General features: G+C 37.9%; 1 protein-coding gene across 18 annotated transcripts in view; it reads right to left on the reverse strand.

Annotated features, from left to right (window-relative positions):
* Positions 1 to 450: 450 nt before the first annotated feature.
* The window catches only part of PALLD (palladin, cytoskeletal associated protein), a 189836-nt gene continuing 177843 nt past the window's right edge, over positions 451 to 12443 (reverse strand). For 17 of the 18 annotated variants that reach the window (XM_012573473.5, XM_012573475.5, XM_002186714.7 and 14 more), the window contains 6 exons: positions 11538 to 11632; positions 6460 to 6592; positions 5274 to 5481; positions 4396 to 4561; positions 3522 to 3655; positions 451 to 2535 (listed from right to left, as the gene is read on the reverse strand). In XM_012573473.5, coding sequence (XP_012428927.5) covers positions 2363 to 2535; positions 3522 to 3655; positions 4396 to 4561; positions 5274 to 5481; positions 6460 to 6592; positions 11538 to 11632 — 909 coding nt within the window. In that variant the 3' untranslated portion in view covers positions 451 to 2362. Of the gene's footprint in view, positions 2536 to 3263; positions 3409 to 3521; positions 3656 to 4395; positions 4562 to 5273; positions 5482 to 6459; positions 6593 to 11537; positions 11633 to 12443 lie in introns of those variants that run through there. The other variant, XM_072928413.1, reaches the window with a different exon arrangement.

A 12443-nucleotide genomic window follows, 5' to 3' on the forward strand; every position in this document is an offset into this window, starting at 1 on the left:
AAGGAGAAACTCATTAATAGTCAGGATTTTTAAAGTAAATCAGTATTTAAAAAAAAAATATTGATATTATCTGGTTATTATTATTGTTATTAGGCTCTTAAATGAATTTACTAGTGCTCAGACCATGGCTTTTGCTTAGAATCAGTTGTAAGTGATGACATATTGCAATTATTACAAATACAAAACAGACCTGCATATTTTCTAGCCTATTAAGAAAAAAAGTATCTTCTAGTTCTTCTATTTGGCAAAAGTTTCTCAGAATTTATGAGTAATGTTCCTCTGTTCAAACAAGACTCTAGGTCACAAAGAGACTATTCTGATAAATTCTAGTAGTTTATAGATGCTGCATATAGGCCTTATTTAATCTGTATTCATAATATTTAAAATTTCCAAATCTTACACTTGAATGCTTGTACTGAAACAGTTATTAATCTTTACCAGAAGGAAAACTTTCTATTTGTGTAATATTTATTGATGCTAAACCCACATTATATCAGCACAACAGTCCAAAGTAATGATAATACATTTTTATAAATACAAATAAAAAGTGGCAAAATAATGCTAGTGAAGCTAAACAAAAAAGTAAATTAGCATGTCACAGTTGAGGAAAATTTGGCAAAAGATATGACATACTTCTAGAATAAAATCAGATTATTCCCACCTGACAGACTGATGTTAGTCTAGATTAACCATCCCCATTGCTAGTCATATCCTGCACCAGAATAGTACTACCTTGTGTGCTAAAGTTTATTAGTCACTAAAGAACAAAACAAACTTCGTGTACTTACAAAGCAATACACGTATAGCAGTAATGCAATATATGGTGTACACAATTACAAAATTAAAAAAAACAACAAACAAACCCCTAAGTACAAGACTTCTGAATAAATGAACTGAGATAAAAGATTTCAACACTTTTATTATAAATAATGAAAGATACCATATATGTGCTTCATATAAGGAATACAGTGTTTTCCTTTCCTAGCAAAGTATCATAGCTCGTACCATCAAACACTTATTTTCCTTGTCAGGCCTAGTAATTTTTCCATCCATTCTCTCTCCCTCCCATTCAACTGAAATTCATTTGGTTCTAATTTAATACTACCTAGTCGGGTGTGACTTAAGTGGGGCTCCACTTCCAGGTGGATTTGCCTTGCATTCTGTAAGTAGCCTTCAGGCTTTTCACCTATGTGCACAGACTCTACCCCTCAAAAGAGTTGACATTTGCCTGCAGTCAGGAGAAGGAAAAAATAAAATCTACCAGAAACATGTTATGTTAAGAAGAAAAAGCAAAAAGCAAATTGAATTTTTTTGCCTGTCTTAATTTTCTACTTCCTCAGATTTGCAACCCTATCATCTGTGGTGTATACTTGTCACTTAAATCCATATTGTAATTTCAATCCATTTTTCACATACTATACATTTCTAAAATCCTCGTACATACTACACAAGCTTTAAACAGTCAAACATTCCATACATACACTCCCTAGTTTTCAGCTCACCTTAGAATTTCAGAATCTTGAATGGGAGTATTACAAGGTTACACACTGCTGTCCAGAAATCCAGAGAGTTTCAACTTCTTCCCTCCCACCCCTTGCAGTATCTCACTGCATTGGTTTATACTATCAGCATTTTTTCCCATCTAGTTACCAATGTGTAATCTGGAGTAGATTGTTATTATGTGTCAACTCTTTGTTGTTTTGCAGAAGTAAAATTACTGCTGCTTAGACTGCCATTGATATATGCTTGTAAATAAGCCTCCTCCAAGATGGCAAAAAGGAAAAACACAAATTAATTGAAAGTTAGGGTGTTGATGTCCATACTAACAGCGTTGAAAGAAAGATTTTCTTGTCATTGTTGAATAGAAAGCAGTTTGCAGAGATACAGCATTTGCTTACATTTCTTTTCCTTGTCCCTTCCTGTTTCATTCTTATAGTATTGCACTTGTTCATCGTAGGTGTCAGAATGTGTGTAGCCATTTCAGAACTGTTGATAACCCTTGAAGAAAGTATCTTGAACCATTAAGACTGTGTAGCATCAACTTACTGCTTACGAAGGTATGTAGTGAAAAATCTTTCTCTCTGATGCATTTTGGCCTCTATGAAAAGGGTTATGAAGCAACATAGGTTAAGGAACTGGTGAATGTGATTTGTTGTGCAGTGTGTACATTTCTATTAATAATCTATCTATTCTTCTAATTTGGTATAATGAATAAGGAATATATGGTTACTGTGTTTGTTGTTTATCTTTTGTACATGAAGGTGTCTGCCCTTGCATAAAGTGACATAGGAGTATCATTGGTCAAGGCAATGGCTTTCAGTGTTTCTGCTTTGAAAGAAAATGATGGAAGCAGCAGTTGAATCTACAGATCATCGCTCTCTACCAGGCCAGGCTGCATTGTCAGGTGAACTGGGTTTGCTTCCGGCTGGAAAGCTGCTTTGATGTCTAGTCCTTGGTCACAGAGAGCAGCGTATCGGCTGGCTGAGGGCCGCACCTTCTTTGGCTTGGTCTGCTGAGGAGGTTGTTGCCACTGAGCTATAGATTAAAAAGGAAAGAAAAAGTGTTAGCCATCCTGAGCGGTGCACCTAAGTGTGCCAGATGCTCAGTCAACCCTTTGTGAAGGAGATAGTAATATCTGAGAAGCAGGAAACCATTATATCAAAGGTAAATTTGTTTAATTTCTTCACATTGTTGTTTTTTGTTTTTTTTTTCTTCAGCATGTAGTTTCACCTTCCAGTGTGGTAAGTAAATACAACAGTCTGCGTTACTTTTTGGCATTGTTTTCTACATTTCCTTGTGCCACTGAGAAGGGCGACAGCAAGGAGGTTGTTTCTGTGCACTCCTATTATAGTAACAGGCCTGTTCTAGGGTTAGTTGTTGCATATAAAAGGAAATTATCTGGTTGCCATTGCCACCCCTTGTATACTGAAGGGTGCTGAGCCAAATCTCTTATTCACAATTCCCACTTCCTGCACGACCCTATAAAACATCCTTCATCAGTCTCTCCCCTTCCCCCTCCCAGTTAATTCTTGCTATGAGAAGACTGGTAAGAGATACTTCTTTAAGAAAACATTCACTATGTATGGGGCTGCTTTGGAACAAACTGAGTAATTAAGCAGAAAGCCATAAAAACATCTACTACACTTTTGGTGCTGTCACAGGTGTATTACAGACTAATGTACAAAAGAATACAAAAGGTTAGGGAAGTGCCAGTAAAACAATAGTAATAATGATCCACAAAAATCATATGATCATGCCGTTATCTGTTGTTAAGTAGCTGTATTTAATGTACAAAGCAAAACCAGAAAGCATGCAAGCTTGTTTTGCTTTAGGTGTCTGAAAGATGTTGAAATATACTTTGACAGAGCATTTGTTGTCTTGAAGTGGATGTTTACTATTGAGGAGAAACTATAAACAAAAGAAAGAGAGACCAATGTAAACCATTCTGTCAACAACCCAAAACTTATAGAACTGTTGCATTTGGGGGGATTAATATGATCATGACAATTGAAGGCACTTACTGTAAACATCCAACCTGGCAGTGCAAGACACAATCCCAGCCTCATTCTTAGCTGAAACAGTGTACCAGCCAGCATCCTCCTTTGTAGCTCCCTGAATAAGCAGGCAAATGTAGCCATAGTTATCCTGGTGCATGCTAATCAAAAGAAAAGTAGAAAATTACTATTTAATTCACAAAGCAGTGGAAGTGATTTTAAACAAACTGACCCAATCTTAGTTACAGATTGATTATAGTCTAACTTTAATTAAAATTTTAATTAAAATGGAACTTCCTCTGAACTTAGCAAGTAGAAAATAAAGCCTTGAGTATGCGTGACAATTGTCAGTTTAATATCCTGTATTGAAAACTAAGAAGAAAAAACACATGAAGTAACTTTTCTTTCATTATTATGGATTAAGACATCTGGAGTAGCAGGAACACCAGATCTTACCCAGACTTTTTGTGGAAAGGAAAAAGAAACTAAAGGAAGATCTTAAAATATAAAACATGGAATCTTAGTTGCTTAACTGTACAACAGAATTATGAATCGGAGTTTCTGCTGAAAAGCACAGAGTGTTCCTTTCGAACCTTGATTTTCACTAGCAAATTTCTGTACTCTTGATTCAAGAAGATTAAAACTCGTTCTCCTCTTGCTTAGACTGCAAAGGTAGTTGTGTAAGTCTAATGATGTAACAAGTAACATTTTATTTCTGGTTCAGCCACTAGGCTGGCTGTAAGTTTGAGTAAATGTCATAAATTATTACAATCAATAGTTAATGTGTACGAGATGCCCTTTATACAAAGTGTTCATGTGACCTTTTAGGTTTTTATTTGTTTTACAGTATAAATCATCATTGAAGTTACACATGGGGAGGTTAATTCTAAGTCAGTCTAACCTCACTCGGTCAGTGTTGTACGTGAGTGACTCATTCTCTTTCTTCCAAAATATCTGAGGAGATGGCTCCCCTGAGATTCGACACTCCAGTCGCACTGGGAATCCCTCAGTCACACCTGTGTTTTGTAGCTTCTCTATAAACACAGGTGCTTTTTGTACTTCCTTAGCTGTGAAAATAAAGATTGCAATTATGTTGACATTTGTCTGTGAAAACATAGCCTTTCTTTCAGCAGTGTGCCAAAAACAATTCTGAAAGACCTAAGTGGCAGGAAACCTAAGTGTTGTCTTCATTAATCATGAAGTTCAGCCCTGGTTCCTCTGAAGAAAACAGTTCCATCATTATTTTAATAGGGGGTAAAGTGAGTGCTAAAAAGCTGAGTATTTCCTAAAATAACTGAAATGTAGAGCATGAAAACTAGATAAACTGGCTGCACTATGCTTGGTAAAAAGTGCTCCCCCATATTTCACAAAAGCATGGACTTTTAACTGAACACAGAACTGCTCTACCAGAAGTCTGCATTGGCATTAATCTGATGTGTTGTGAAATGCACAAGGCATTCCAACTGGCTGCCCAGGGGGTAGACATGGGTCTGTACAGATTCTCATTACAAAGAAACATCCAGGGAAATAGTCTGGTTTGTGGCCTCAAGGCCAGCGGCCCCTTTTTCTTAAGTGTGTGCACAGATATTTAAATGCCAGACAACTTATGCCACAACATAACATGAATAGCTCACCTATAAATATACCATACTTCTGTCACTGCCAGGTTTCCTTTTCTTACCCTCCACCCCTCAGTGTGTCACTTGACATCATTCATGTTTCCTTTTTCCATGCTATCCTGGCAGTGCTCAGTCTGAAAGCTTAGCATGAAGATGTTACCTGCAACAGTGAGCTCCAGGCTGAATGAATTTTCACCAGCTCGATTGCTGGCAATGCACGTGTAGATTCCAGCATCTCTGGATGTGACTGGTTCTATGATCAAGGAGTGCACCCCGTTCTCACGCACCAACATTTTGTGAGAGCTGTCAGGGCGAATTGGTCTGCCATTAAGTTGCCAGCTTAAGTCTGGAGTTGGTAATCCACTAACCTTGAGCATAAAAAGAACAGTGGGAAATTGCTTTAGCCACATGAAAGACTAGAGGAGTCCTGACTTGTTTCTTCAGGGAAGTTTGGTTTGGTTTGCTACTGCAAGTGTACCAAAAGATTTAAAGATCTAATTCTGTCCTGATATACACACTGAGTCAGTTGTAGTCATTTACTTAACTTTCTGGCCAACTCCCTAAATTCCATGATGCCTTATGGGCGCGACTGAAAAAAGATCAGTGTGTAGATAGGGTAGAAGCTAAATAATAATACATTGCAAAACAAAAGGCAGGGTGACACCTTTTGTCTTTTTTATTGTTTGCTCTTCAGGTGGAATGAGAAGATACTCCTTTCTAGATTAATTTATTGGAAAACTTGCAGACAAAAAGATGTTAGCTGACTAACTACTGACCTCTGAAGTTGCATTCCACTGAGGTATGCCCTAGTGACAGCACCATCTGCACTAGTTAATGCTTGGTCTGTGTGGACAAGTCATGCACTCTTGAAAGCTATGCCGCTTGCTGTGGGGACTCCTTCAGAGCAAACAGCTTCTCCCAAATAGGTCAGCATAAAGTAAACAGAAGTCACCCAAGCCTGAATTATTTCTGCTCAGCAGAGTCAAAAATCAGGTTTATACTGTTTGAAACTTTTAAAAGGGGGTTTAAAACTCAAGTAGTAAAAAGACTTAAAATGTAGAAACACATTGTCTTTATAGTGTGTGCTTCTTCCCTCCACACCCCAGCGTAGCTGAATTCTATAAATCAGTTTACTGTGAGCTCTAAGATTTGCCTGAAGCACTTTCATTGGAGGGAAGGGAAACTTTTATTGTCCACTTACTCACTCATAAGCAAGGAGATTAATTACCCTGCTAACAGGCGCCGAAACTGCCAATAGGCAAAATTGCTTTGAAAAGAAACCAGTGTGGTTTTTGAGTCAGCTGATGTTATCAAAAGGCTTCTGCTACCCTTTGCATGACACTTGCCTTGCAGTCCATCCTACATAGTTTTCCTTCTTGAACAGTCAGGTCTCCTGGAGCCTGCAGAAAATGAGGCCGGAAGAATCGTTCCTGAATTGGTTCATTTTCATCACCACTGTCCCTTGATCGAGATCGTGGTCTTAAAATAACATGAAATAAAGGTAAATTATTTTTTTTTTCTCTGCTAAGTCAGAACCATAATCACATATAAGACTGGTTTGAATTTTAAATCACTTCTTTAACCTGTATCATAATCACCCCATATTTACACACATGTACTAGTAGCATTTGGCCAGACTGTGTTAATTATGACACTGCAGTTATTTAATTACTTTCATTTAATTCCCATCTTGTGACAAACTGTGACCTATAATATTGCTACAGAATAATGGCTTGTAATATTAATTTTATGAATGACAGTATTTTTGTTTAGTCTTTAAATCACTGAAATACAAATAAAACAGGCTGCCAAACCTTGGCATGTAACTTCAGTTCCCCATGTCTACTGTCCTGTTTATTTAATCCACTCTCTGTTGCTGATTACACCAGAAAGTACATGGGCTGTTCATTAATCATGGTTCCCTTTCAGCAAATAACAGCAGCTAAAAGCTAACTCATCTCAATTGACAAGAGACCTTTCACATCAGACTTATCTTCTCTTGTTCTGCACTAGTGAAGACTGTACAGAAAATTCTGTGTATTTAATTGCTATGGATATATTTATTCCTCACTTAACAAGTTTTTTTTTTTTTGTATGAGATACTCTTGAATAATTTCAACGCCACCAAACTGTGGAATTGAAACAATGAGAATTTCAATTGTGAGAAATAGGGTGAATAACTTTGGGTTTTTTTTAACATAAAGGTACTATAAACAGTTTGATAAATAATAAAAAGGAAAGAAAAATAACTCCTGTCCCCATACACAGTATCAATCACCTTAAGCTTCCATGATATCATTTAATCAATTTCCAGCATTGGCTATTCTTCCCTTTTAATTTAATCCATCAAATCTTTTTTTTAAGTGATTTCTCATTTAACTAGATTTTTGTTTCTTTTGAAATTAGATTATTCCATTTGTGTGATTTAGTAATCAAAGAATCTTGAAACAAAATTTTATGTCCATTTTTGTCCTTGCCTGCTCAGGTCCAGTGGGCTCCATTCTGGAGCCAGCTGCTGCTGCCTACAGCAACATCCTGTGTAAAGAATAGGAGCTACTCAAATGTTATCCAAAGACCTCTTTTATCAATGACACATTACAGTGAAATTCTCTTATTTGAATCCCACATCCTGTTAACTTTTGCCAGTGTTTCTGTTTTGGCTGCTGTTTGCAGTGTCCATGCTGCAGTTCAGGTGCCCATATGCATTTTCTACTGCCCAACGTCATTTCTCCAAGTTAAAATAATCACAATAAAAAAGAGCCTAAATCCCTCAATGGTTACACTTGCAAGACAAGATGCTGTTCTACTGCATGGAAGAGGAAGACTCCAGCTGCACACTCTGCTTCACTGAGGCCGCAGTTAATTAGAGTTGCTTGAATTTGATTTATTTTGCCCTGCTCTGTTGTTGCCCTTTTCTCTGCTATTGTTGTGTTTGGATTGGCCAGGCATCACCTGTGCTATGGTATTCTCTTATTAATAGCTCAATGCTGACTTTTTAATGATCATCACAGTTATCTGACAGCTATGGAGCTATAAAGGCAAATGGAGGGGCTGGGGGGGCTTGTGTAGCTATCCAGTCAACACTGCTTAATAACGTAGGACTGGATACTGAAATGGGAACGCAGAGTGACATCCCTGCACACACTAAGAGCTCACATAACTCTTCAGGTGCCTAAATCCATGTCTGGAGCACCTCATAGTTTTTGCCATTGAACATGTCTAAAGCTACTTCAGTAAGTCAAACATTGTAGCTCATAAGCAACTCTAGGCTTTAATTGGTGAGCTCCTGATAAGTTTTAGAGATGTAGATGCCTCATGCAGGTAGACGGGATGAAAGATGGAGAGCAATAAGGAAAAAGTGTACTGATATTATTGGGTGATGAGTTTTGCAAGACCAACTAGAAATTAAGGTATCTAGTCAAGTGAGTGCTTGTACAGTGCAAGCAACTTGAGCAAAATCTGCCTCCACATTATTGATAAGCACCCTGTTGTTAAGGTGCCAACAGAGTACAAGTAACTGATGCTTTGTACAGTTTTGCAAAGCTGAGCCAAACAGGTGAACTGGCACCACACATGTGTGAAAGCCAGCTGCAGGAAAGGGCAGCACTGGTCAAAACTGGGAGGTGTGTGTGGGGAGAATTTATGTTAAATAAAATGGAAAGCAAAGAAGTTGTAAACACAGATGTTGCTTTTCTACCTCTTTGTAAGTTTACCCTAAAATCACAGACTTTTTTGAGCCTTTGCCTTGAGAGGTGAAACTAGGGTCATTTCAATTCTAAAACATGGTTTTAAACAAATACTGAAATGAGTAGAGCCTAGTAGCTTCAGATGTCTAAGAAGGACAAATTGCAAAAGACTGGAATAACTTGGATTCATTGTGGGCTCTTCGGAGTTGCAATGCAGCCATCACATTGTGGAGATTAGTTTCAGCAGAACTGACATCCTGTACTAAATGTGTCCAGGGGAGACTCCGCGGGTTGGTACAGTACAATGCACTGGGAATTTCAGTGAGTAAGAACATGAAGACTTTATGACTGACCATATGGTAATGATCACTAATTTGGAATAAAAGAGATTAAGTTCAAATTAATCCCCTAATTGAGAGCAGGGTGATAGGAATGTTTTGTTTCTAAATCTTCTTTGAATCTCATATATTTTATGATTTATTTTGGACTCTGGCTGCCATGCTTAGGTGACACAATGTTTGTTGAGCACCTTGTCATCTAAGGGATTGAGTCCAAGCTTTGTACACATAAGAAAATTCAAAAGTGGCTACCCAAATCAAGTGATACTAAGAAAGAGATGGTTGTCAGCTAGGCAAATTTCAGAAAAGTACATTAAGAGAAAGAAATAAAACCCCAGAGTTCTGCCAAAACACATTCTGTAAGAGATTAAATATATTTAAAGAAAAAGCCTGTCAACAGTGTAACAAGTAATAAAGTTCATTAAGCTAATATTATTATGTTTGTAATTAAAAAAAAACCAAACAAATGGATTGGTTACTCTCAAGCAGAAAATCTTATAGAAATAATGTTGTAGTGCCATAGGAGTATTACTTACCAAAAGTCAATGGCAATAGACATGACAAATACCACAGTATATGGGGGAAAAGTAATTTGGGATGCCAATGGCAGGAGTCTGTTTTAGGAAGGTTTTATGTGCTCCCATTTCATCAGTCTCGGGTGAACCCTTCGGTGGGCATAGTGAGAACTGTCCCTAAACAGAGATTCTGTGCTGAATGCTTACAGAAACTGCTTTTCCAGAGCAATGATAATGGGATAAGCCCTTCACATGGTTATTTTACAGGAAATAAGAATCCACAATAATTGTCCTAATTTTAATTAAACTGCTGTACAGAAATCCCTTATTTCTAATTCATTACTCACTGGACACCCAATCCAAAGCAATAGTGGCTGTTTGAGTGCCTGTCTCCATTAGGAAAAAAAAATACCAGCCAGAAGGACTTTGAACGCATTTGGAGAGATTGAAAAGAGCCTCCTCCATTATTACCTGAGGCTTCTGTCTGTCACAAAAAGAGACACACGCATTTTGTCCTTCAGGAAGCTGCAGGAATGGCAGCTGCTTGATGCTTTCACCCCTACCTACCTTCCCATTGTCTTTGCTTTTAAAGGTCTTTCTCCTTTGTTACCCCGTGTGCACTGACTTTTTTCAGCTGAAATCTGATTTTTTTGCCTTCAGAGGTTAACGTGGACTTTCCATTTTTACCCATTACCTGAAGGTGCTAAGTACATTAGTGACTGGATAGGCTATACCAAGTGGTTCTCACCGTGCAGCCTGGCAGGATATTCCCCTCCAGAGGCACTCTGAGCTTTGGGCTTAACACAAGGTGACACACTGCAGATGGAGTTGGTGGCCATCCCAGAGAAATGCTGGGAAATGCTTTCAGGGTTGCACTTTGTTCAGTGCAGGAGTAAGACTGGCAAGATCTTTTAACCAACCAGCCTCACTTCCTAATACTTCATAGCTACCAAAGGGGGGAAGAAAGCCTGTTTTACATGCAGCACTTCTACATCATATACTTGTACCAGTACTAACTGTTACAGAAATCCTTTCCTGGTTGTACACTGATTGTGTAATTGCATGTACTCTGTATATAAGTAAACTCTGCATATTAGTTGGGCAATATTGAGATTCTATGGCTGTTGGAAGCATTAAGCAAAACACATGCCTTGTTACAGCAGAATCCAGAAACCAGAGCCCTCACACTGCCTTGAAACAGTTCTGGTAACCAAAATCAACTTTTTTTGTATTATCTAAAGCTGTCTAGGCAGAGCTAAGCAGCCTCATAAATGCTTTGGGCAAAGAAAAAAAAATACTTGAAGGGAAAATTCCCTTCTATGGTCCAAAAACGTAACGCATAGCTTCATATGGGAATAATTGTAAACTCACCAAAGATAAGTTTAATACTTTATTTCTGACTCATAATTCCTTATAAGAACCTAAACTGAAATATTAAACACTGAAATTCTAAAATATTTCTAATGTAAATCTGATAAACCTCTTTGGCATGCAGTTATTAAATGAACACTTACTAGAAGCTGCAGAAGATGGCGGTTCCTGGCAGAATCCTAATCACATGAAATATTTTTAAAAAGCCTAAGTGACAAGAGCCTTCCCAACAGCTGATAGTGTAATTTGAGATACAGAGTAACTAGTGAACACCACAGAAAAAGGAGGAGGAGACAGGGAAATTTAAAGATATTTAAAAGTCATGTCATTTCAGAGGTTGCTTATACTTCTGAGCGTGCAAGTTCTGCAGCAATTTTCATACAGCAGAAGTCACATTTCTTCCTGAAATTTCTTCCTGCTTTTAACTTATTTGCTTACCTCACATGCTTTACCTTACCATAGTTATTTTGCAAAATCCATATTATTAAAAGAAAAAAAAAAAAGCATCAAATACCTTCTTATGTGAGGCTGACCTGAAGGTGACCAAGGACTGCGGCCTCTTTGATTTACAGCTTGAACCATCAGCCTGCCCGTGCAACTTACTCTGCCCTGTTAGGATGATAGAGAGAAGGAATAAAAGACTTGAAATGTGTTATAATAAATGTTCAATCTGATCTGTGTTTTTTTTCCTACCCATTTCATCAGCTTTCCAATCTAACACAGACTGGAATGACTGTGACTATAATACGTTCATGTTTGTTTTTTTTTTTTTTTTGGTTTTTTTTGTTTTTTTTTTTGTTTTGTTTTGTTTTTTTTAAAGACTGTTCATACCACTGGCAATCAAGTTCCAAGTTCTTATTGACTTATGATGTGGGCAGGAGGTCTCCTCTGTGTGTGGCAAGTGGGCAGAATGACAAGTCAAGGTCCTGAAGATGGCCCATGGCGAGTGCTGGCAGTTAACAACAGATTTGCTGCCTCCAAAGTGATCTACTTGATCTGGTGGGCCCAAAACTCAAAAAAACTCTCATTAATGTAAAAGCAGAAAGAACGTGACAGAAACCTAACAAGTCCTCTCTGCAGAGTGAATCTGGTTTGAGGAATTGCACTGAAAGGCACAGCTGTGCTGATGGACATTGGTGATAATTAAGGTTATTTTCAATGAATGGTAAATAAAACATGGCTCTGGTGTATTTGGCCCCCTTTTCTCTTTTATCTTGTGTTTTAGAAGACAGGTTCTCCACTACAAGTATTAGTCCTAACAGATTTGGGATTGGACTGCCCTGTAAGGGGTAAAAGCATCTGGTGGTCCTAATAAATAGCTGGGCTGGTAGCAGTGAAGCAGCATCCACATCAGCTTTGCAGTGTATTTCAGCTCTAAGCTGTGAGCTCCACTCAGGTCTGCCAGCATAAAAGAGACAAA

Source organism: Taeniopygia guttata, chromosome 4, assembly GCF_048771995.1.
Source record: "Taeniopygia guttata chromosome 4, bTaeGut7.mat, whole genome shotgun sequence".
Taxonomy (NCBI): Eukaryota; Metazoa; Chordata; class Aves; order Passeriformes; family Estrildidae; genus Taeniopygia; species Taeniopygia guttata.